The sequence below is a fragment of the Harpia harpyja genome, chromosome 8 (genome assembly GCF_026419915.1).
Source record: "Harpia harpyja isolate bHarHar1 chromosome 8, bHarHar1 primary haplotype, whole genome shotgun sequence".
Taxonomy (NCBI): Eukaryota; Metazoa; Chordata; class Aves; order Accipitriformes; family Accipitridae; genus Harpia; species Harpia harpyja.
Window position 1 is genome coordinate 1,936,264 of NC_068947.1, and position 26,426 is coordinate 1,962,689.

At 40.4% G+C, this 26,426-nt stretch overlaps 2 protein-coding genes across 7 annotated transcripts in view; one reads left to right on the top strand and one right to left on the bottom strand.

Moving 5' to 3' along the window:
* The window catches only part of SMPX (small muscle protein X-linked), a 41,403-nt gene extending 29,192 nt beyond the window's left edge, over positions 1–12,211 (bottom strand). The window contains exons 1-3 of one of the 5 annotated variants that reach the window (XM_052793918.1): positions 12,031–12,211; positions 8,384–8,443; positions 3,309–3,398 (exon numbers count right to left, since the gene is read on the bottom strand). In XM_052793918.1, coding sequence (XP_052649878.1) covers positions 3,309–3,398; positions 8,384–8,422 — 129 coding nt within the window. In that variant the 5' untranslated portion in view covers positions 8,423–8,443; positions 12,031–12,211. Of the gene's footprint in view, positions 1–3,308; positions 3,399–8,383; positions 8,444–11,980 lie in introns of all 5 variants that reach the window. The other 4 variants (XM_052793917.1, XM_052793920.1, XM_052793921.1 and 1 more) reach the window with 4 other exon arrangements.
* A 10,415-nt stretch (positions 12,212–22,626) lies between these two features.
* Positions 22,627–26,426, top strand: part of MBTPS2 (membrane bound transcription factor peptidase, site 2) — a 37,603-nt gene continuing 33,803 nt past the window's right edge. The window contains exon 1 of one of the 2 annotated variants that reach the window (XM_052794331.1): positions 22,627–22,785. In XM_052794331.1, the coding sequence (XP_052650291.1) occupies positions 22,711–22,785 (75 nt within the window). In that variant the 5' untranslated portion in view covers positions 22,627–22,710. The remainder of the gene's footprint in view (positions 22,786–26,426) is intronic. The other variant, XR_008236260.1, reaches the window with a different exon arrangement.

The window sequence follows — 26,426 nt, forward strand, 5'->3', positions numbered from 1 at the left end:
AGCATTAAAGGCAACTCCCAGGTCCTTCATATTCTAGGGAAAAAAGCAGACGAACCATTTTTATCATCTAATTTCTTTCAGAGTTTCATAGTTGCTGGCCAGTTGGGGAGGAAAACCATCATGCACTTCTGCAGCTCTGGAGAAGAGCTATGATAGTAAGTTATGGACACTAAAAGCTCCACCCAAACTCAGCTTGAGTTGATGTTTAATTTTTCTTAACCTCAGTTGCAAGACCAGAAGGGGTTTTGTCATTCTGTGTTTGAATTAGGGTATTGCCTGACGGCTATTTTGCTGACACTGTAAAAATACAGGCTAAATAACAGCACTTACACAATAGCGAGCAGCTTGGCTAATTTCCCAATGGACCACAGTATTTCAGCCCTTGGTACTTCCTCGGCTGTGCTATTGCTCCTAGGTGATGTAGAGCATGTATTGTAGACAATTTCTATTCTAGACTGAGCAATGTTTTGAAGGAGTAGTTTTCCAGTGGGGAGTTTAAGGTTGTTCCAGCCTGTTCTGTATTTTATAAAGCTGGCATACAGGGGGAATCATGACGGTTTAGAGGTGAATTAATATTTTACTGCAAATAATTTCACAAGGAAATTATTTTTTCTTTTTTTGATTACTTTGTGAATGTCCTCTTGGAATGGGCTTTTTGGAGTTAATTCAGTATTTAGATATATTAGCCACCCTTTTTGGAAAGCTGTATCAACTGTGAACAGTCAATTCTTAATATTTGACTTCATTTTTAAAATTCCAAAGTTATCTGTCAGATATTATTGGCCAGTAAACCCCTCTTTTTTCTGTTGACTAATGCACTACCTGCTAATCAGGAAGCAGACTTTTTGCAATGTCAAGTAGCAAATAAACAAGGAATTTTAGAAAATTGAAATTTTCTTCCTATCTGATCTTTAAGAACTTTCTAGAGATCAGAATACATAAGAAAACTGAAGCAACAATTATATTGGTATTATCTTTTCTCACTTTTTAGCTAATACACTATTAGTTAATACAAGATACTACTAATTAATAACATTACACTAGGGTTTCTGCCTGATCATTTAAAATCCCAGCCAGTAATCCAGCCCCAGCTACTACACATACTGTCTAATAGCTAGCTTAATGATCTAACATCCTGAAACAGTAGCAAAGCACAGCAGGAGAGTAAGTAAATTGATACAGAAGGTTTTCCGGGGGGCGGGATGCACAAAATTGTATCAGTAGTCAAAGATGCCATGAGCTTGTATTGTTTCCTTTGACAGTTTTCTTGCACAGCTAGCTAATCTGAATAATCAAGAAAAACTACCGTTCCCCCAACCCCTTAGCTCTTATTAGTGCATAGCAGATACTATGTTAAAAATACCAGTTCAAGTCATCTACAATACCATTCCTTTCATAGTATGAAAGGTGCAAACTTTGACCATGTTTTGGAGACTTTGCACTCCATAAATTGATGTTAGCTTTCCCTTCTAATCTCAGGTGTGTGCTATTTATGACTGCACTCCTCCCTATATCACCCACTCCGTGCGCAATGCACAGCTGAGATCAGACCTTGGCTTTCAGTTTTATTGAAGGAAGTCTGAAGAGTGACTTAGATATACGACAAGAGTTAACAAATACATGCATGGAAATGCTCTGACCAGAGTTATTTTCTGAAATTACCACCCCCCCATTTCTTTTTGTGTTAACATGTCCACTCCACTGACCTTCAAAAATACACGTTCCCATCTGGCTCCACCATCCCTTTGAGTAAGACCCATATTTCCCTCATCTCCTTTGCCAAGATTTTGAACTATAGTGAAAAATGCTAAGTGCTGTCAGCGAAAGTTGTATTTGTCCAAAGCTGCTCTGAAGAATCACAAGCTGTATTGCAAGACTTAACGAGATGAGAAAACTGAAAAGTCCACTGGTAGCGTTTTTATTCTATTCCTATTACAAGATCTGTTTCTGTAGTCTGTACTCCCATTGGTTTGCTTGCATATTGGCTATAAAACTGGAGCCAAGAACTTTCATTCCATAATGTCTGTCTCATATATTGTATTCACGTAACTGAGAAGCAAAGCAATATTCGATTACCCAACCAAATCTAATTACCAGGACTAGTCATTTATTTTATTTCTCAAACACTACCAGAATTCACACATGCTATATTAGTTTCTGCTTAATAACATGCATTCCTTCATCAGTTTAATTACTGCAGAGAGAATATGCTTTGATTTCTCTCCAGGGGAGAAAGCCACAATATGTGTTCAAGGTCACTTCCTACGTTTGGTTTTGGTTTTTTAAAATCTTCCTAAGAAGAGTTAAGTCAGGCTGGGTTTGACTTCTTCAGGAAAGTTCTCTGTAAACAGAGCACTATTTCTAGCAAATACGTCAGAATTCAGAAAAAAAAAAAATCTGTCTGATTTAGGCAGAAAAGGAAGAATTAGCTCTTGCATAACTAAACCTGACCATTTTAAGTGCCTCTACCAGGTCAGAAGGAGCTGATGATTTGTCCAAAACTGATCTGGCTCCTTCCTTCTCATTTGGGGCTGAATCACCAGCAGTGCCACTGCATGCCTTTTCCTCTACTGTTGGTTTTAGTTCTTATTTATTATAAAAGTTCATGGTAAATAAGATGCTTTAATATCATCCAGAAATACGGTATCTGGTTTTAATCATAACCTTTGTGATCAATGTTGGTCAAGGTATAAATTGGATTTTATATTCAAAACTCAGTGTTAAATACTCCCTGTAAAATATAAGCACGAAAACACAGAATTCAATCTGAAATGGAGCATTTTCACCCCTTTGCAGGTGAACGGGTTCACAATTCCTGTTTTTAATTTGCAAGTGTCTTCACACTCAATTTTTCCTTGTTGATAAATATTCCAAAAAGTGTCAGGTTTGAAAACCTGTTCCAATATTGTTAAGCTGTAACAAGAAATCACACCATGGGCCAGCAGGTAGTAGCATATTCTTCCAAAGCCTTGCTATAACTTTTCCTGCTGTATCGCATCAACTCCCATCTAGATAAATACCGCTGGTGAAATCCTGGCTTTCTTTCCTGACAGCAGATACCATCCTGCTGTTGAAGCAGAGCTACGCACCTTTGAAACAATTTAAATTCCTGTAGGTGCCTTGGCATCAAAACCAGAACTATGTATATATGAAGTGTTTAGTTGGTGGCCATTTATTTCCATGAATGATCAGCTGTGGTACCTAAGATTGGTGTCCTGTGCTATAAGATCGATTAAAAGGCTTTCTTCCATCAATGGCAGGGATTCTTCTGGGAAAAAAAAATCATACCCCCCCCCTTTTTTTCTTACCTCCTCCACTTCTTCAGGTGTAAGTTCTTTTCTTTTATGAGGGTGGCCTGCACCAGGTCGAAATGCTCCCATTGGGATGTTAATATTAGCCTGTGAGGAGGAAATTATGATGCATATAATAGTGACTGATAAACAACACACAGCTGGTAAATGGCAAAACTCAAAAGGGGTGGGACAAGCGTATAGACATTATCGTGGTTTCTGCGCACTTATGCCTTCAATGTATGCATCATCACAGCACTCCTGTGGGAAAGAGAAGTGCCTTCATCTCCATTTTAAAGATGGAAAGGAAAAAACCAAAGCTACTAGAAAGCTTTTGAAGTTCTGCATATTACTCTAAAGCTCCCTGATTTCATTGGACTTTAAACAAATGAGTACTAGACACCAAAGTGTCTTTAGGCACCTGGGTCTGCTTCAATTTCGTCAAGGTCAAACAGAAAGTGAGTGCCAGAATCAGCATTTAAGTGTAAATCACTCAAATCCTACAATAACACCCAAACCACTGGACCACTCTCCTTCCCCCAGTCACACCAGTTCTCACCTCATTTAATCACAGGCGGTAAGGAAGGAAAGCCCACCCTGCGCCAACTTAAGCCACGAGTGTTTAAAATGCGATTTTACCAACAAAATTTACCCATGGGCGCTACAAACTGCAAATGTGACGCCTTAGTGCTAGAAATACGCCTCTTGGTTGCAAAGAGGATCTGTGGGAAAAGGCAGGAAGGCTTTTTGACCCTTCCAGCCCCTGCTGGGTTTTGCCCAGCCACCCCAGCCCGGTCTGCAGCTGGGGCTCACGGGTCGGAACAGGCTGAGCCGGCTCCAACGCTGGACAGACCGCTAGCCCCCGGCTTTAGCAAACTCCCTCCGGAATGATACCCGCACGGCTGCATCAATCTGATTTTTTTACCCGTGGCAGAAAGCCAGTAGCCATAACATAAATGGGGCTGATGATAGATACCTTAAAAGTAAAGATTTTTGAGAAAAGAATGGCAGAAAACATTGCTTAGGGAAGAGGAGCTAAAATGCATCTATTTCCCGATGTGACCCAGCCTGGATTACTTTTAAAGTCAAATTCAACTAAATGCACAATTTATACCTATTCTTATCTCGTGATCTCAGAAGAGAAGCTGCTCCTAGGAAATGTCATCAAAATATCATGACTCCCACTGGTAAAACCAGGGGGTGAATCGGTAATGTTATGCAGCGGAAGCGGAGAACCTTCCAACAGCGACCTGTGTTATCGTAGTTTACCATCTGACTGATTTGCATTAAATGAAGATGAATAATCCCATCCTTCTGCTCAAATCGTGGTCTTGCAGATCGTGCCCCAGGTTGGGCAACCACAGGAAAACAGCCCACTGTCTTCAGCAACAACAACTGTTCTGACAGCTGTAATCAAATGTCAGGCAAATTAAGAATCCATTTGCCAAGAAATAAGCACCTCTCCCTGTATTCTATTTATCTGTTTCCCGTTATTTTATTTATGCAAAGTGATGCTGCCATTTCAGTAGGGCTGGCAAATGTCTGTAGGGCCAGGTAGTTTATAGGCAACTGGTTATTCATTTCATAAAGCTTTTTCACTGAGCATTAGTTTAGATATTGTGAAACCTTTCATCTGCACTTCCTAAGTTCCCAGGAGATAGGGCATTTTCAGCCTCGCAGTACTTAACCCATTATTCCATTCACAGGTGGAAAAAAACAGCTTTGCTATTTTTAATTTTAAGCATCTCCCCCGCCAGGCTCTGGTACCTCCAGGCAGCTTGGTTTTTTGGAACACAAAACTTCTCTGCACTTCACAGCTAGCATGGTCATACGAGTTTGCAGAGCTGAAGCATTAAGAGTTATCTCTGCTCTCGGTGCTGATTTTGAACTCGGGCATTTCTTCCCCTCGGAGTCAGTAAAAGCAGAAACCAGCCTCCCACGGCCACCCAGGACAGACCACAGCACGGCAATTCCGATACCTGGCCCTTGCATCTCTTACTGTGACTGACAGACCAACTGTGACCGAAAATGGTTCAGGAAACAAAAACGGACCACTAAGTGCCAGACTGCCAATTAAATTAAATAAACCGCTCTTTGGTCCGCTTCAGCATTTTCACAGGAATCCGTGTCACGTGAAAGCGGTCTGAACTATTTTATCTGGAAGAAGTGCATTCACGTCAGAGTTTGGACAAGACGTACGCAGAGATGAAATATTAACTTGGTAGAACGAGCAGCCTTTAAGACATGATTTAACACTGTCTGGATCTGATAACACATACTATAAATTAAAATATTTCTAGTATGAAATGAAAGTATGATTTCTGAGCAATTCCTGACCAGAGTCCTGAGCTGCAAATCTCCCTCAATCCAGTGCCGGTCCCCTCCCATGGATTAGCAGCTGTACAAGGGGTGAAGAGCAGACCAAATTCTGTACCCCAGTGTAGCTCTGCAAGGACTGTGTTGTGCTGCGATCAGCACAAGTTTGCAATTTTGTTTTTAAACTACGTTTCAAGGCTCTTGTCACCTGCCTGCTGGGATGGAGGTACGAGCCTCAGTGATCTCTTCCTCGCCTGCTCCCCATCCAGTAAAATGCTAAACAGGAAATTTTTTGTTCCACAGTCCTGAAATCCTGAATTATAATTGCTTTAGACAGACTTTCTAGGTGTGCTTATTATTTTTAATCATACTAATTATTAAAACTTTTTTGGGTTTGCATCTTCCTTCGTTCTTGGAAAGTGCCTACCATATTTGGGATGTCATTGCAGTTTTATTAATGAGTCGGTATGCGTACTGATGTACTCTGCTAAGGTCTTCCTGAATGGACTGAAGGAAAAATATCCATAAGGATGACATACAACATATATCGCTGGTTTGAATTGATTAAATTGGTATTTAGAGATTTGTTTGTGTTCTTCTTTCTGTTTAATAGAGACAGGATATCCAGAGTAGGATACAACTCATGGAGCCATGCATGAGTTGAGGACTGTTATGGATAAATTCTTCACGGCACCACAGCCATTCCTAGCTGTCCAGAAGGATGACTGAACAGGCTGGAAAGCCACTTCACTATAAATATATTCAATTTAAAAAAAATAATAAAGGAACTACAGAGAAAACTGAATGTGATTCAGAAAAAAAATAGGAAACCCCTCACCCTTACCTCTGGGGAAAGCCAAGAGTGGTGTTTGTAGGTAGGATAATTTTCAGCCAGAGCTGTATGCAGCCTTTTACACACCGAGAGGGGGAAGCCAGCAACGAATGTTACCAGGAATTAACAGTACTTTGGTCCTCTATCACCCCAAACCACTCTTGGGAACCAGTTGCTACCTTTACCTCTCCCACATCTGTATTTAGTGGCTGTTGGCAAGTGAAAATTTTAGCGTACATCTTGTATGGTCAGAAAGAAGCCACTTCTGCCATGAAGTATCATGAAATACTTCAGTTAGTATAGTGTCATTACATCTCTATCGCTGCAGCATGATGTATATTCTCCAGGGGATGTCGGTCCTACTGTAATAGCCCATAAGAGCAAAGGATCATAATATATGAATCACAATGTATAAAAGTAATGTGACGTTTTGAGTCATGGTTCTTAGAGTGCTCAGAGTGTAGTAGGCATCAATTCAAGTGCAAGTCTCCCTGCTGGAGCAACCTTTGACACAATGTTTAATAGATTTTTTTTAAAGTTTGTGCTGTAATATCTCTCATGATTCAAATTACCTTTGCAAAAATTAAAGTTTCTTAAAATATTAAACTTATTGCAGTTTTAAAATGGACAAACCAGAACCATTTTTTTACATTTACAAGTTGGAAAGTCATCAAAATAAAAAGGAGGCTATAACTACTTCTTTACTTTAAGGCAAAAAGTAGACCAACGTCATTCCTTAAAAATGTTTGTATGTGCCTATGGAGTTTAAATGTAAAATGTAAATTCTTTTAGGTTATAAATTATCATTTATCATTATCATTTTTTCATTAATCATACAAACATTCCCATAGTCACTGTAAAAGAGGGATGAAAATTTGAACTGAGTGAAATCAATGGCAAACTTCTGCTAGTTTCAACTGAATTAGAGTACAGTAGTTTGTATGCCTGTTCCAGTAGGGTTGATGATGATAAAGTGAATTAGCATTTTTACAGTGCCTTGCAACTTTAGTATGCTGTCTAGCCACTGGGTAATTAATCTTCTTGATACTCCAATCCATTGAGTTAGTATTATCTTGAGGAAACAGAAGACAGATCAGACTTTAGAAATTCCATTTTGTGTTTCTTACGTAATTTCAAGGGAACCTGAACTCGTGGTAAAATTTCATTGCAAGTGCATTTTACAAAATACATAGAAAATCTGTAAAATTCTGCAAAATTCTGCAGTGCGGGAGGTATTTTGGCCTTTTGACAAGAATCAATGATAGCATGAGCTAAATACATTCTTCATGATGCTGCTTCATGAGGATGTTGGGATAATTGTCCAGCTGTTTCTTTTACAAGTGTGTAACAACTAACTTCATCCTTATGAACATATGCCATTTGAGGAGGTATGTGACATACAAGAATTTTTTAAATGAAAACATCAACATCCCTCTCATTTTACTTTGGCTTTTAAATAAAATGCTGCTTAAACAAATACTGGAAGTTGTGGGGTTTTTTTCCTAAAGGAGTGCAGACATGAAAATCTTCAATACTTATGCCATCTTTTTAGCCTGGAATTCTTCCAACATTATATTAACTCTGTGGAAAATCTAACAGTTGCAAGAATTAGTTCTACTCATAATGCTGATCAGTTATGCAGATCTATCACCGTGTTTTGCTTAGCTGATCCACCAACAGACATAACCTAACACTGGAAAGACCATGCAAGCAAGCAATCAACCAACCTATCATCTGATCCAGTTTTTTATCAGCTCAGATCATAAGATGCTCTTCAGGTCAAACTTTTTCAGTGCTTTCATATCTACCAAGCTTTTCACTCTAAAAGAATAAACCCCAGTTAGCACTTCTGTGGTGTTTTATATGAGCAAAATGCAGTTTGCCAAGCAGTGGAGGTTGAGATTTATTATTTTATTATATTAGAAACATAAATACTGTCTCTTACCTGAATGGCTTTGACATGTGACGCTGGCTGTTTTGACATTTTTAAGACAGAGGCTTATCCCTGCAAGCAAAATGGGAAAGTGTTACAGGCTCTGACATTCTGATAGCTAAGGGAGATAAGCTAGAACTTAACCCGCGCTGCCTCTTGACAGGCATCCATTTCATCTGCCCAGCTCCTGTTTCCATCTCAGTTTCAGAGTTGCTTAGTTATTCCTTCTGAGTATCATAAGCAGACAGAACACCTGAGCTCCTCCAATTAATCTTTCATAGCCACAAATGGAGCTATCTCTTTCACATTAAAAACAATAATGAGTAGAGATAAGGAATCTCTCAAACCTTAACGGCATTGTATAATGAGTAAGAATTAAGGGAAGCATTTGAGGATAAACAATGTATGATTATCTCTGTCACAGTATGTATGCGGGATTTATTAAAATTCTCAGTTTAAACCTTCTTTCAAATAAAGCATAACTTGCCATAAAACATTGATAAATGCAGACAAAAGCATCTTCTGAATCACAAATCCTTGCAAATCTTTAATGCCTATAGACTGAAAATGATCAAGATGGTCAAACTCTAACGTTCTTTTTGACAATTGCTAGGGCACAAAGTAGCCTCTCTTCGAAGCTGTAGAACGTATAGATTCATCAGTTTTCTTTAGCAGTAAGACTAAAAAGAAGAGTTTTCCATATAATTTTATGCAGGTGGAGAAATATGGACTGACACAGTATCAATATACAGTAACAAAGGGAAATACACCCAAGTCAAAAGATTCTACAAAGGTTAAAAAAAAAAAAAGCAAGAAATTTTATTATCAGATTAATTGAAACATCATCTCAGCCTTTTATTCTTTCACTGAGAAGATTTTAACTGGACTAGACCTTCATCAGAGTCTGGTCATTTAACCATTATAATACAAAATAAGAGTAATACTAAAAGGTGAGAAATGAGTTCAGCAGAGAACTCATTGATCACAACCAAACTACAGCATATTTTTGCTACTATATTTAACCCGAGACGGGAAGGAAAATATTGAGAAAAGTAATAAATGACATAGGAGAGAATAGTAGAAATATACTGAGCAATCACAAGTGGGTCCAAGCCTCCGGTACTCCAAAGAGTATAACTGCCACGTGGAGGCGGTACCAAAGAAAAGAATAGATGAGTTGTAGGTTGGTTTCAGCCTGGAATATCAGCCTGAAATTGTATCGCTGGAGCTGCATGGAAGACTTGCTCTTGCATATCCTCACATCGGCTTTAAATCTGTGTATAATGCTGAGCAGAACTTAAAGTAAAAATGACCTGCCATTAGAGGTCTCCCTCTGACCGCATGCTCAGCTGTGAAGAGTGCTGTCCAAACCAACACAGCGTTAAGTCGGAGGACGTCATCTTCATAGGTTGCTTCAGGTTTAAATTGCCTCAACTAAATTAATAAATCAGAAAAAAATCCCGCTGTGCAAAATAAAAACAGCGTGCCTCCAGTGAGTTTTATATTGTTGTTTTACATTTACATGTCTAATCTTAAAATCAGAGGTAGTTTTAAAAACTTTAGAAGTCACTTTTGGGGATGAAATCTTGCCCACTGAAGTTCATGGCAAAATTTGCACAGATTTCAAAAAGCCAAAAGGATTTACTGCACTCCCTCTCTTCCCTTTTTGAAAATCTTTACTATGCATAGAAATAACTGTGCTGTTAACCAGTGGTTGTATTCCAAACATAAATACAAAACAATCGCCCAGTTTATTGGAAAGATGGGACCCATAATACGGAAAAGTTTAATTAATTTTTCTTATCATTTTCTCCTCTTTCTAATCAGAATGAAAAATGGAAACAAAAGCACAGGGAATTAACATAAAACATTTTAAACCACCGTGGATCTACTTTCTAAACACTGTCTCAAAGAAATTCATGCTAAGATGTACTTCTCCATCTTGGGTGCCTGTGCATTGCAAAAACACCAATACACATTTCTCGGGCCACCTAGAGCTAAACAGGCAAGGATTTACATTGAATCTCAACTTTAAAACAAGCACAGCAACAGTGCTCCTCAGCGAGGTGCTCCGGGTTCACAAGAAGTCTGCGTTCAAAACGACTGCAATCAGACACCGGTTCCTAAAGACGGATGCATGATACAATTGTGTAGGACTGCTTTTGGAGGAGGTGATTTTCCTACCCGTTCATGTTGTCCTCATTACCGCCAGAGAAATCAGGACAACAGCACGCTACTGAGTAAAAATAGACAATCTTCTCTGGCTCTCTGCCATTCCCTCCCTTCCCTGAGTTTCCCTCCAGAGCAATACTGACCATCAGCCACAGCAAGATAAACCTTAGATTACAGATGCATTTATTACTGAAGTGATTAGTTAATTTTTATAAATTCCTTTGTTCTTTTGCCACGCATCTCAGCGAGAGAGTCAAGAGTGCTGCGCTGATTGTATTAAATTATTTCTGGCATTCCAATCAGCTCTGCAAACTTGAAAAAATCGCTCTTCACCCGCATTTCCATGGCAGGATTTCACATGTATGCAGCCAGAGGAACGCAGATGCACGCAGCCTGTATTCCCCGGTGTCTTTTTTGGCCTCCCCGCACCTTACCTTTTACCTTTTATGGGCTGCATGCTGAGCCAAACTTAGAAAGCAACAGCAATGTCAGTTCAGTTTGGAGCTGTTTTACGCCAGACTTCCCCTGAAAATTCCCTTGCTTCGCAGTGAAAGTACTCATGAAAAGTATTACTCGCGAAATACAGGACTACTATGGTGAAATAAAACAGTGTTTTGAAAAGAAACTTTGTAAAACAAAGGACCTATCTTCTGTCCCTCTGCTAAAAATAATTTCTGACGGGGCTGCAGCAAGATAATAAGCTGACTTATTCAATTTGCTTTAAATACGATGAGATATCATAATGCCATCTTTTGTAATCCGCACAAGAGACGTACAGTAGCACACAGACGACAGAAAGAGCCCTCCCCCCGCCCCAGCTGGAAGCCGTCCTTTCCCCCAACCGCGCTCACGGCATCAAGCACAACGGGTATTTTGGACACAGAACTGCAGTGTATTATCTTATTAAAAGGCTTTGACAGGAACTACACTACTGTGAGACCCAGCTAGTACAAAGAAAGAAGAGAAACCCCTACTTTGCAGCTTCCAGCCTGTTACACAAAAACTTACTACATGCTCTAGGCAAATGCAATCGTATTTTCTGTAATGCAGTTGTCTCCGCTACAGTTACCTGTTAAGCTTACAGTGAAAGAACACCTCTCTCACCATCAAAACCCCTGTGTAATATTTCACTAGCCATAAGAAACATATAGAAAACAGTAAGCATGTACCTATGTACTACAGTATTCGAACTAACACACAGTTAACGCTTCTTACGAGTCACCAGGATTTAAGTGACTTTCTGTTTTAAGTCTTTAAAGATCCCCGCAGACTATGAAGCAATAACTATAACAATCTGCTCTGAATACGCTGATACGCTGCACGAGACATTAAAATAAGCAGAAACCCACAACTATCTCAGTCACCTCGCAGCAGTTATTAAAGAGTTTTCATAAGGGTCTCTCAAGTTTTTAACTGACCCCTTCAAGATCAGCTTACTTATTTACTTATATAAGAAAAGCTCCAAACCGTCAAGTGAGTATGTGCACCTCCTTTCGATGCTGAAAGAGGTATCTTCTTCTACCAGCTGAGGTATTGACTGTGATCCTTTTAATGTGTCTGAAATAGCTCCGATGCTTTCAGCCCGGATGGCACTGAGAGCTGCTCCAGGCTGGAGTGGGACTCGGCTGAGAAGCGAAGTGTAGAAGAGAATTCCTGTCATAGCTTCCAGTTGTTCTTCCTAAATATAGAGTTCGATTCACCCTGTAACTTGGTCCCCTGTGACACTTGACCATCATAAAGCCAGGGCTCAAGTGTCGAGCAGGAGGTGTTGAAGGAACACACCTTTGGGTCCTTTTCCTCCCCTCCCTCTCCCTGTCATTCCAGGCTTTTCGCAAACGCCCGGCATTCCGGGCTTTTCGCAAACATACGGCGCGCAACTCCTCCTGCGGCATTTGGGGCAGCTCCCTACCGCCATGCCGGAGAAGGAAATAATTACGGAGCCGTAATTACGAAGAACTCGAGATACTCGCGCATCTCGAAGAGGAAGATGACCACGCAGACCGCTCCGTTAAGCCTGTGACTCATTCTCTGCTGCCCTCTTTCCCAAAAGCGCTGTCATCTGGAAGCAGCTGATGAAGCTGATGACTTGCTCCCCAAGCAGCCCCGACAAGATGGACACACAACTAGGCACGCACCAAGCACGTGCATTTGTGTTAGGTCACGACTGACGGAGACACGTACAGCAATCAGCTTGTTCCAAGGAGAACCCCCGGGCTATTCCTCAGAAAGGCTGAGCACGGCTGTTGTCAAATATTTTGAGCTATGAGACGAGTGTTGCACTTAAAACACGGCAGCGTTCACGAGAGGGCTCACAGACCTATCTTTTGCCTAGAACGGAGGCGTTTGCTGTTACGGTCTCCGGTCCTGCCTTCCAGGCGGCCGAGACCACGTTAAAGCAAAGCTAGAGTCAGATAAGTGACTCTACATACCTCCTTGCGAAGGTTCATATTTACAACAAAAGTATTAGAAGGCGATGAAAGAGGCAATATATTTTTGTAAAACGTGGCCTTCTGCATGAATTTATTTCAGTTTATATTACAATAGTTATTTTACAAACCAGTTCTGGAATACAGAGTTCTTCTTCCATGTGTCATTACTTTAGCAAAGGTAGGCCATCGCTTACATTTTATAATCCCAACATCTTGCAAATACGCCTAAGAAATGCCAGCTCAACACTGTTTCCTTCAACAAATTTTCATAGCAGTGACAAGTAACTTAATAGTGATGTGTAAACAAGAAAAGAATCTACCTCAGTCACATACCTAACACCCATAAACTATCACACATAAACTGTATTAAACTGTGAGGATAAAATGTAGATCTGAGTGGATTTTAAAGGGAAAAATAGACACTTTCACCATTACTTTGCAGAGTACCATTACCTTTGAATAACCACTGGGATGCACAGCCCCATGACTTGCAGATTCATCTGGTGAATATGTGCAGCAGATGACTTAGTAAGTAAATAATGAGGCATATGTGCATTTCAGATGATGGATTCGATGCCTGGCAAGTTAGGGCCAGGTACATAGACACACACTGCATAAAATTATTACATCTCATGTGCAGAGATCCAAAAGACATAGTAACAATGTATTTATTTGAAGTATGAAAATCCCAATATAGTTCAAAATACACTTTTGTTGCATTCCTAGAAGCTTGTCTAATTAACATGCTTCCTGGAACAGCTTATTAGTTTTGAAAGCGAAGTTGATGGTTAATAGAAACATATATGTATCTTACTTCTTGACTGAGATATTTCACTGTATAATGTCAGAATTGTTTCTTTAAGCTGTCACTACTTAATATGCTTACTTAAATGTTTTGCTTTTTGAGAAACCCCATGAGCACAGTTATAACTTCCCTGAGGCTCCCAAAAGAAAAATATTTTTTCTATTATAGTCCAAAATGTTTTAGTGTAATGCAAACAATATGATACAATTGAGAATGCAAGTCAACAAAGGAGCAGTAGCAACCTCAGCTCACTTGAAATAAGACTTCTTTAAAGTAAAAAGTTAAAAAATACATTCCTGGAGTTCTGCTTCAAATTACCAAGTAGTAGCAACATATTATGGATCTTTGGCAATACAAATCTTTGCTTCCCTACCTTAATTTTAGCTCTACAAATCACAGCTTATTACCAGGTAAGAATAGTGGGCCCAAGATATTAAGTACTTGGTTAATTAATTCCTATCACTACCTCCATTCGAATTGTCTGGAGAAGAATACGAAAACTAAAGTTGCAGTGCAACTAGTGCAACTATTCTCTTCATTCAACACACCTAAGTTATTGACTAAGATTTAAAAGAGCAAACCTGCTATCAGACAGATTTCTCAGAGGACTAACGTAGAGGATCCTGGACAAAAAAAACCCCACCATCCATTTTCTAACTCACACAGTTTTTATTTGTGCTTTTAGGCTCTTTTCCATTACTAAAGACGTATCTACTGCATGTAACAATGATTTGGCACATAGGCTTGATGAAAGACAGAGACTTAGCAATAGCACCCAGTCATATGAGGTTAGACAGAACTACAAAAATTTAAAATACAGAGGAACTAGCAATTACGAGGCATCAGAGCCCATTCTTACTCTTGCTTTAAATGGAAAAAAATTTTGAATCCTAGATTGCAGAATGAATATCAGACCTCAGCTGCTTTGTCGAAAGAAAAGCTGTTTGAGAAAGTATCATCTACTGTTTGATTGTTTCTCTCAGTTTCCCCCAATCCATATATTTCTTAATATCAAGAAAAAATCAAGCGCTTTCTCTTGAGTTTCTACTTGTACAGCTATGTCAACAAGAATAACATCAGGCTATTTAAATAATGAATGACATAAAACAGCATGCAAAAATGTTTGCTATTATCTAGTGGACAAGAAGTCAACAAACATATCTAAATTAGCTGACACACAGCTGTTTCTGTGACATTTCTGAGCTGCTAAATATTAATTCAACTCCTGCATGCTCTCTTTCTTTTCCATATAAAAGCATGATGATTATTATCACAGGCTGTTCCATCAAGAAATAATTAGCCTTGTATTAAGAAGATGGTCTCACTAGAGGCTGCCAGTGACCTTGTTCTAAATTTCAGAGTTCCAGCATCTTTTAATAGCATTGTTAGCATCATCTAAAAATTTGTATTAAGTTCTAAAAACTGCATTATGAATATAACCCACACAAACGCTAGAATATCGTAGATTTGACCACTGAATTACCCAAAAGCCATATTCTCTGTCGCTTTGCATTCTATAAAATTCTTACTTACCAAAATGTTTTGAGTAACTGAAATGTGATGATGACGTGCAAGCAACAAATTTGTTTCCACTTTTCTCCTGGGAAATTTTAGCCACTATACCTGGCAAAGCTGATACCATAAGAAAGAGCAAGGGTACTGGCAGATTTTGAAGGCAATATGAATTTTAAATGACATGCTGATTTTGTAAACATCCTGTCTGCTATAATGATTCAGCACCATTTGGAAAAGAAACAAAAAACATGACATTGCACCATCAGATATTGTTCTGGGCAAACAAGTTTGACAAAATAGGAACTGACTGAATCATTGGTGAAATTTTGAACAGAAAGACTGCTCATCGTTTTCACAAATCAGGATAATTTGAATAGGCATCTATTATCTTTTTCAATCCTATAACAGACTTCTTTTGATGAAGGCCATCCCCATCAGTTGATTACAGCTGCTGAACACTATTAGCTCTTGTCTCCAGTGGTCAGATTAAGACCTCACCTCATGCACAGTAAGGAATTTTGCCATTGTACGCAACTGACCCAAAGATGTACGAGAACTAGGTACAGATATACCAGAGGACTTGGGGACTCAGCACCACACAAAGCAACGTGCTTATCTCTTGTAATAAAGCATGAAAAAAAAAAAAATGCAGCTGTGCAGGTAATCAGCTCACACACAGCCATGTTTCCGCTGCGAGAGCAATCATCTGAAGTCTAACAAAGAGAACAAAGACTAATTTCTGATGATTCCTCATCTAAATGGCATATTAACAGGAATAAAGACATGGTTGAGACACGAAAAAGCTGCCTGGTAGAAAGATGCACCCAGAAGAAGGGAGATGAGGCAACGGGCTGGAGGAAGCAGAATGTCATGAACATTATAAAGAAATGAATGCCTTTAGATAAAAAATGACCAAATTCAAGGACAACTGCACCAACCTGCTGAATTATACGTGATTTGGTTTGTATCTGCTGAACAGAAGATAAAAGATGAAGACTGATAAACTGTGGGTGTGAAGATTTTTAAAGTTTGAATCAATATCAGGACACTTAACCTTAGTTCCCATGGGTCATAAGGAAAAAAATCCTTAGCTTCTTCTACCTCCAATGTTCTGAAAAATAAGACAATTAAGAATGAATGCTTTCCATGGTGAAGATATGAATAAATCTACTAGTCATACCTATCTATCAAGTAGTCAAACATGATCTACATCAAACCTTACTTTTATTGAATCAGAACTGCTACGGGAACATTCTTCAATCATCTGTGGTCTCCTGCCATATAAATATTGTACCTGTTCAGAGAGAAATTGCCAAAAGAAATCAGTGTTGGCACAGAAAGACCAGTAAAGTCCTCCAGCTCCTGATTTCTATATCAATATCAAATCTCAAGTATTAAAAATAGTATAAACAGTTTCTCTTAGGAAATTACACAAAGTAGTTTTTAAAATCTTCACATCTTACTTTACACCCATATGAAGTAGGGTTGTGGGCTGGCAATATCTTCTATCCAAGGATAATAACAAACCCGAAAAAAGAAACTGTAAATATTAAGCTGCTTCATTCAGTCACATCAGGCTGTGCAACACAGGGGGTAGCCCTTTGAAGTATAGTTCAGTTCTCAAGATCTGGAGCGAAAAGTGGTGCGTGAAAATCATCTGTCCTGGAACTGACTTTCGAGAACTGCAACCTGCTCTGTGTCCCCTCTGCCCACCAACTATCGGTGAGGTGCTAGGCCATGATCTTTGTACTCTGACTAGAGTATCCATGAAGATGTTCACAGCTTTATTGCAGCCAACTCTCAAACTGGTTATTTATTTTTATTAGGAAGAAAGGAAATGTTCTTAGCTCAGGTTCCTGACATAAACTGACCTACGTAAGGCAAAACCGCTGTTTTGTCATGGATAGCTCACAGGTGCCCTGGCTGACAAGGACCAGAGGGGATTTGTAGTACTGGGACACCAGTCAAGATTACAGTTTAGCCAGTGCGTGGAGGGCTATGTGATCATGAAGCAGCTCCTCACAGCCTGGTCCTTGAGGCAGAACAAAATCAGTGCTGGTTTAACCGGGTGCTGTGCTGTATGCTGAAGCAATTCAGGAGCTACTTCAACCATCTGTACAGTCCACGCGGACAGTTATGGCGATATCCTCATCAGTTCATCCTGTGCAAGACATTCCTATTATTCAGAACAGCTAAATACCATATAGGCATAGGTGAATAGAAATGCTACAGGCTTTAACAGTCTGTTAAATGAACTACAAACTACTTCGTCTTCTCCAAAGCGTTATCTCACTTTGACTTACTCAAGCTAAGCGCACTCCTTCCTCTAGTGTTCAAGGCTGCCCTACAAGTTTTGGGGTTGCAACTTGATAGGTCTAATGCTATCCTGTGCATTTACTTCAGGTTACAGTAAACATGAAACAATTGGACCAAAATTATTCTATATTTGTTTTCCATTCTGCAGTAGAATAGGGGATCATGTACATAGGGACTTCACGGGTAATTTAAAGAAAAAAAAATACCAAACCATAACTGTTTGGCATTAGCTTCACTTGTGTGCTCTCTTCCTTCACTGACTGAGCCCTTTTTTCCCTGCAGCTTAGGTAAACCCATTTTCAAGGACAGACTTTTGAAGCTGTAAAGGGATCCCAACATAGGAGCTAATGCTGAATAGCTACTCAACAGTAGATATTCCATGCTTTCTGTCACATACAACTTCCAAACGATTGCAGAGGATGCAAAGCCTGACAGGTGAGCAAGCAAGACTATCAGCTAAAATGAGTAGCTGAAGCCCCAAACTAAAATTCTTACAGAACTGTATTCTAGAATAATATGCGAGCCACCTCTCTCAAGTTTCTCCTTTTCCTTTGTTTTTCTTTAGAGTCTGACACTCATTTCCCCTTGGAGTGCAACAGCTTTGGAGGAGCTTCTTTTAGATGTAATTCCAGTCACGATGTGCCTAACAGAATTACGACGGATGGGTAAATGCTGCAAACTGATAGCAATTAAGAAAAACCTGTCATTTGTTTTGCTATAGATCAGCACTAGCAATTAACAAATGGTGAAAAAGCATGTAAACTACTCCTTGTAGCAGATGAACCAAGTAAAGGCATGTTTCTATGAACGCTTGTGCTTCTCCTTTACTTACATGGTTCCCATGAACAGTGACTTAAGAACAAATTTCATTTGTTTTAAGAGTCAAAATCCCACCTTTCCTGCATGTATTTTTGGTAACCAGGTTAAATACTGCAAACAAATCCTGAACCTTAACAGAATATTTTGACCTCATTTCTATTTAAATAAAGCAAGACTGTTTAGTACTGTAATTGGAACACAAAAAAAACTATCAAGAAAATTGTGTAACATTCTGCTCTTTTCTTTTCTAGGCACAGCAAGGATGAAAGGTTTTTTTCTTTTCTTGTTTGGGTTTCAGTTTAAAAGATCACACATATTACATGTCGCCATAATTCCCATTACCTGGATTTCTCCCATATACTGAGAGTTTTACATAATAATATTAGTAAGGTAAATGAAGACACGGTTGTCCTTCAAACATTTACAACCAATGCTATACACATCTCTGTAGTGTGCCAGTCTCTGAATCTCTCCTCTTGTGTCTCAGATTTCTTCTTTACTCTGATCTTTCTATTCCCTCCAGAAGCAATCTCCTAACCTGTGTAAGTGCTTAATGGACCATCTATTTCATCTTTACCCATCTATTTCTTCTTTCATGCATCCTTGTCTGTACTTTAAATCCTCAGCTAGACTTGGGTGCTCATTCTGCAAACATTCACCTACTCCATGGAGGCACCCCTTGAAGTTACGCTGGCACATAAACGTTTGCAGAATCATGTTTTATTCCAGCCTTCCTTTCCTCTGTTTAGCTCATCTCAATGCCCAACAATCCAGTGGCGAATACTACTCAGAACTTATCTAGAAACCCATTTGCTCTCCTCAAGGCTCAAACACTTACCCAACCAAGTCATGTTCTGATTGTATGGTCTTTAAACTGGCAAAATTTACCACCTCTCCATGCCCAAATCCCCATCTTTTAGCTGATTTTAGGTCTGAGCCTGCAATGAACTGTGATCAGGTACAATTTCTCTGAAGCCCTGCAAATCCCTCTAACATCAGAGCTTTTGAAAGTATTGTTAAGACTGGTTTTACTTTTATTTTGCAATGTGTCTTCTATGGTGGTATCTGAATAATCACGTATCTACTTCAATTATAGATCAAAGTTGAAGAGACATTAATTATTAGATGTGTTGATAATTAATTTTAAGATAAATATATTTACTATGCCTAGAAAAAGATGCCTATGACATTAAGCTGCTAACTGAATTTGATAAGATCTTAATTAATGTATTATTAACACATTCTGTTTGGTATTTACTTGCCAAATTACATTTAATCGGTATTATTATGCTTATGAGATTATTTTTTTTCTGTCTAAAGTTTTGCGTGAGCTTAGATACTCTTGCCTGATGACTGTTTTCTAGCATTCTTTGGTACTTGCCCTTTTGAGGTCCACCCATGCCATCCCACTAATGCACACCTCAGCTTCTAAAACTCTGTGACTTCTAAAACTCTGATAGTTACGCTGCTTTGTAACAACGTATGGATACTGTGCGCTAACCTGATTACTGCATGGCATTTTCCTTCAGTCACTGTTTTAGCTTAATATGTGGCTGTAAGGAAAAACAAGCAGTGGTAAAGTGTATCAGTATCTGTACTACCTCCTGAACCATTTTGAAGTGGAGATCTTTAATCCTGAACACCTTAATTTTCAAAATGCAAAATGCAATCTCTCCCTGTAACACTTCACAGTCTGCAACAGTCTCATTCCATGGGAACAAGGATTAACTTTGCCTTTCTGCCAGGGGCAAATTGCGCACTGAAGTTAAGCAAGTAAAAACAGCGGGGCTGGCAGTTCACCCAGAATATCTATCATCTTCTGCATTCTAGAAAATTCTCATTTTTGTTTGTTTTCTTGTGATAAACTTTCTAGCAATAAAACACAGACTGTGTATTTTAGTTGCATTCTTTTTTATTTGCACTGCCAATTTCTATGCCAACTCAATAAAATTCAGGTCTGTACTTTATGCGGTATGCTGAATGAACTTAGAGAAAAATACAATAATGTAACAAAAGCTGTTTACCGGCTGGATCATTTAAACATGCCCATTTTACTACGCTTGATTTCAGTGACGCTATGCCACTAGTAGAAGTGCTTGTGTTCTTAACTGTTTGAATACAATTCCCCTCCATTGCTTCCAAAGACCACCACTAGAATAAGTTTTGTATATTTATATTAAATGCATGTTGGTCTACGGAACAACTTGAGTTTTCAACCGATAAGGTGTAGAATTAACCACATCTGCACCATTTCTCAATGATTTACAATTGCACTTGCTAGATTGGGAACCACTGCAGAAAAGTCACAATCAGATCTGATTATTCTGGGACTCTTTATAATTGCTTTGAGATGCTGGGGACACCCCAAAGTTGTCTATGTCGGTGCACAAACTCCACTTTGATTGCATGCAGGGCTAGATACCCTTCCCGTAATTCTTCAGCTTTTATGTTGGAATGAAATTCTTTCCAAAGTTCTCATAAGGCATCAGTTAACATGAACAGCTCCCACCAAAGGGCAGGGGTTTAAGGATGATGGAAAATCTACACTTGGAGGAAAACCATCCCTGACTTGAGATGAAAGACATTCACCAAAGAGAGAACAAGTGAAAGCAGGCATGCTAATGCCAGTTCTCACTTCCCCCTCTGCCCCCACAATGGCCAGCGATGAGAGATTGGCCAGGGCTGTCTCCCCTTACTTGCTTGCTGATCTAACCATCTCCCGGGGTATAGCCCCTTATTCCCCCTCAGCAACGCCATGTTATCAGTGAAAAGCAAGGGAGCTGAAAAGAGCCAAGGAGATCAGAGCTGAGATGTTCTTCCTGCTGGTAGCATAAGGAAAGCTCGCAGCATCCATTTTGGGAAGGACAGGATGAAGCAGCACGTATAGAACAAAGAGCGAGCTGAAAAACCTAAAAATGTGACTGAAAAACAGCATTAAAAACACTTAAATTCCAGCAGAAGGAGGGCTTGATGTATTTTTGGATTCAAAGGACAGACACCAGTACACCTCTTTTTAATAACACAACTTCTACAAAGCTTTCTGTGTGGAAAAGACAGGCTATGGTTGGTTTTATGAACCCTTCTCTTAACAGCAGTCCCAGCTCTTCCACAGAATGGTCCACGAACCCACAGACTAACGCATCAAGAGCTGAAGCATGGTTGGAATAAGCATTTTCAGGAGAAAGATGCCCTTCTGAGTAATTTCTCACCAACCAGGACCAAGAAAAGTTTGTCTGGAGCACAGAGGAAAAGGTGGACCTTTGAAAGCCTCAAACTGCAGAGGGCTCTCCCACTGCTGCTGTCTTGATTCCTAAAAAATCTTTAGAAATAAGGGGGAAGGGCAGGGGAAGGGGAAAGGGGAAAGAGGGAAGGGGAAGTTTGTGTAGGCAAATAAATTCCATTAACCTTTGCCAAATCTTGTACTTGTTTGCTTTTAGTGTTCAAGCCCTGAGTGAAAGTTTTTAAACTAAGAAAGGCCCTGAGAAATCAACTCTTAAGATTAGTGACCCCACGGCACGTCCCACTTCTAGTAACAGCAAAAAGCACGCCCAACAGCAGTGAGAGAGATCAAGTGAGGCACACAATCAGAGAATTAGTGTGACAGTGGACTGGGAACAAAACACAATGGCCCACAGAGCGCTTGCCTGAAAGTCACTTTTACAACAAGCCTCGTGAAACCATTTTGTTGCGCCATGGAGTCAGCGTTGCGCTTCTGGAAGAATATCCGTCGTTAAGGGGAACCCTATTCCTCCCTCACCCCCGAAGCGCTTCCGCAGTCTGCTTTAATCCCACCACCGCAAACTGACTGTTATTCTCCCACACGTTTTCCTGACCACTTTCGGGGTACGGCCTCTCCACAGGGGTACGGCCTCTCCACAGGACTCCCACCCGCAGCACCGCAGGCACTGCCGGGGCCTAACGGGCAGGGGAGCTCCGCTAAGGGGGGGGTAGCTCGCTTCCGACTGCCTCCGTCATCCCACAAGTAACATAAAAAGACCGCGTTCCTCCTCCTCGCGAGGCACGTAGACATACACAGCTGAAGTAAATTTAGCAAAAAGCAGGAGGAACGGCGGCGGCCCGCCGCGCAGGCGCAGTCCGCCCCGCCCGCCGCGGCGGCGGGAAAGGCGGCCGGCTCACTTGCGCATGCGCACGGCGCGGCCACGACCTGCCCCGGCGCTCCAGGCGTAGCCCGGAAGCGTCTCGACCGGGCAGTATAAGCCGATGGAGAAAGGTTCCGGGATAGGTTTAGTTCCGGGGGCTCCTCCGTAGGAGCGGCCGCCGCCATGATCCCGATCCCGGTGGTGGTGTGCGTGCTGGGGGGCTGGTGCGCCATCTACCTGGCGGATACGCTGCTCAAGGTGAGGGCTGTGGGCGCAGGAGCCCGGCGGGAGCCCCCGGCCCCCCGCGCAGGCCGCTTCAGTCCCCCGGCCCCCTCTTCCGCCTCCCCCGGGCGGGGTCTGGAGCCCTCAGAGGGGAGAGGCCTCCCCGCCTCCCCCAGCCCTCCGAAACAGCGGAGGAGGCGGTGCTGGTGCTGGTGCTGGTGCTGGTGGTGGTACTGGTGGTGGTGGCGGTGCTGGTGGTGGTGGCAGTGGCGGCGGTGGTGCTGGTGGTGGTGGCCAGGCGGCTGCGGGGGTCTCGGGCCTGTATTCCAGGACTAAATCTGTGAAAACGATAGGGAATTCGGCCTTTAGCCTGGTGGTTAAACGGTTCTGTGGCACCTTAGGGTGCTTTCTGGGCTTTAAAGTATTAGTATCTTAAAAAAAAAAAAAAAATCAAAAACCAAACCCCAGCCTTAATTTATAAGTTTGCTGTGCTTTATAATTAACAATGATTCGTCTAAAATGACTGTATGAAAAACCATAACTAATGCACACTTTTTTTTTCCTACTGAACTTCCTTAGTTTTACTGAAAGAAAAAAAAGTTGAGACAGAGCTCAGTACAAATACTTTTTAAGGAAATAAACTTCATAGAGTATTCTAAGGCTCATCTTTTTCCTCCTGACGGAGAGGGGAAGGCTTGAAAAGAAAATACACCAACAAGATACCACTCATTGTATCTAGGGATGTGTTTGTGCATTGCACGAGTCTCATGAAGTGGTTTTCTTTTAAAGCTCGAGAGGTATGATTTCTAACAGATGACTGAAGTATGTACGCAAACTAGGATGTATGCTGGTTAAATACGAGGAAAAATGAAATGAAAGGTTTGATGCTCTTTCTCTTTTTTTTTTAACGTTAAAGTTTTTACAGTCCAGGAGCTGCATCTGCTTCTCCCAAGCACAGATAGAGCCTAGCAATTTCAGAGTAAAAAACGTTCATTTTGTCACTCCTGTAAAATATGGGAAGAAGTATGAGATTTTAGGTGGTGAGAAAACTTGGAAAAATAGGTGGCTCCCCCTGCTGCTAATTGTTGGAGAGCAAACGTAGCTCAGTAAGTGATGAGAGCTATTAATTGCCAAATAATGGCAATAAAAAATACAGTAATCTATCTGAAGATTTTTCAGCTTTTATCACATCAAGTCTGTATTAGGTATTTGGAAACAAACGTGGCACTGTTTTGAAACATGTTAGAAGATTGGCTGGATACCAGAAAAAAGTGCTCCTGACCGTAGGGAGACACACCAAAAACCACCAGAAAGGTCAGCCAACAGGCTGGTTTTGTTTTGACAGTAACTTTGTGTCTGATGAAGAATCTTAGCATGTGAAGCAAGACCTGACTTCAGGTGGTGGACCTGTTGTGCCACAGTGCTGAGACCCATTTGTATCTCTGAGATTCTGAAGATCTCTTTCAGCATGAGACGTTAAAATCATTCTCTTTCATTGATAAGAATAGCCACTGTTTTTCTTGTTACAACCTCTGGTAGAGGTTAGCAGTGGCAAGGGAGAAAAAAAACCAACCACATTGTTTGGAGCCAACTTAGTCCGTGATTTATGTTGAAAAAGAAGGGGGAATGCCTGGAATGCTATAGCAAGCAAGAGAGTCCAGGAGTTACATTTTAACTTTGATCTTTTAACTAAAAGTTGACAAAGGTTATTAATCGTCTAGAAGTATGTGGGAGCTGTTGGGTTTTAGTGGACTGCCTGGTAGATCTCATGTGCGTACATCTCAATGATAAGTTTCACTGAGCACCACAGCCGAAATAGAATTTAGATTAAATAACCAGATTTATATTATTAGGAAACTCAGGGTTGCTTGTTTTATTGCTGGTACTGTAAATCTCCCACCACATTCATAACCCAAGGCTGCTAGCAACTGTAGCAAAAGGCAGTCCCTGCTTAAACCTCAAATTACTTACAATTTAATTACACCAAGAGGATGTACAGAGCATGAGTGAAAAATAATACAGGAGTACTTTTCCATGCGTGATCCTGTTGATATTTTTGGCAAGAGAGGGATGTGTGCTGTAACTCTATGTTTATTCTGTAAACTTGTTCAATGTGCAATGTCTCTTGCTCAGTTTGTTGCCTTACTGGTTTTGTTCAAACATTTTGTTAGGCAGTCTGACTCTTAGAAAGTCTACAATATAGAAGACATAACTGTGTGTATAAATGCATTTTTGCACCAACAAATTCATATATTATAATATTGCTAGAGTTACGTTACAAGATTGTGTTAGCAAACTGAAAATATGCCGAATCAAGCTGGGACTTGGAATTTTAGGTTCCTCTTGTTGCTCTTCATTGAACCACTGGCATGAAAGTTTCCATTGAAGCTTGGATCCTACAAAAAGGAATCACTCAGGCAGACCCCTAAATTCCTGCTCCCCGGCATCCTAAATCATCCCGTTTCATTCTGCCTGAAGGATCAGGAATGAGCAAAGGCTAGAAGGTTGTCCCTCCTTCTGCTATGAGAAATAAAGGGTGCATTAGATGCATTCAGTCAAGGTTAGCCTTCGGCTTTTAAGGTCAGGAAGCTGAAATGGTTCAGAGCTCTTGAACAGATTTTGTCAGCAAAGAAGAATGTTAAGGACTCCCGCTTGCTGGCAGATATTTATGGAGCTCTTGGAGTATTTAGCAGACGTTCATTATTTTGAAGGCTTGCATAAATAAAAAAGGCATTGCTTTTATAGTAAAATTAATATAACAAAGATCACTTAGAACTCAACTTAAGAGCTACGGCCTGTGTGGAGGAAGTTTGAAATGAAAAATAGGATACCGACACACCTCATACCGGGGTGTGAGGGTGCACGTGGTAATGTGGTGATCCTACTGGGCTCAGGACAGGAGGAGCAAAAGTTTGCAGAGAGCTTTTTAATGTTTTGCAAAGGGATGCAGTCATTTAGTGATCATGAATGCCATTTACACACCTTGTGAAGAAAATGCAAAAGGAAAATGAATTTGGGTGCCTTTGCTTTTTTTTTCCCCATTTGGCAAATGTATGGTCAGTAATCCCATATTTCTCATGGAAAACTTCATGTTTATTTATGCCTTGCTAGTACAGTGGGGCTGTGGTGTGGTTGGAATGAATTTGAAGGGATGAATTTGTGGCGTTTCTAGGGAAAAAGTGGGTTTTGCATGTGATAAAAGGAACGCGTTTTTAAAGTGCCAAATCAATATATCCAATTAGCTTTATTATAATAATATGTGATTGGTTGGGGTTTTTTTGGACTCTGTGTGAATGAATGGGATGCACTTACTTAATTCCCAAAAGACAGTTTCTCTGTCAGAGGTACTTAATGTCATACGTATTTTTGATCTTAATTATCTGGTAGATCATGTGAGGATGTCTTTTTCTTTGTTTCTTTGGCTTATGTATTATTAATTGTAGAAGTGTAATCATCTTTGTGATCTGGAAAAGTTAGCAAATGCTGGGTCAGCAAATGCTGATCTAGTTGTGGACACTAAACCTAGTGGTGTCATAGGGAGTGACTGGTGTTGATGAGGGAATACATCACGATGAAAATTTCTGTCATTGCCCTCAGCTGACTGAACAAAAATGTGGCTGAAATCAGTAGGGTGAAGAAGAAGGAAATGGCAGACAAATATACAGGCAGAACGGATA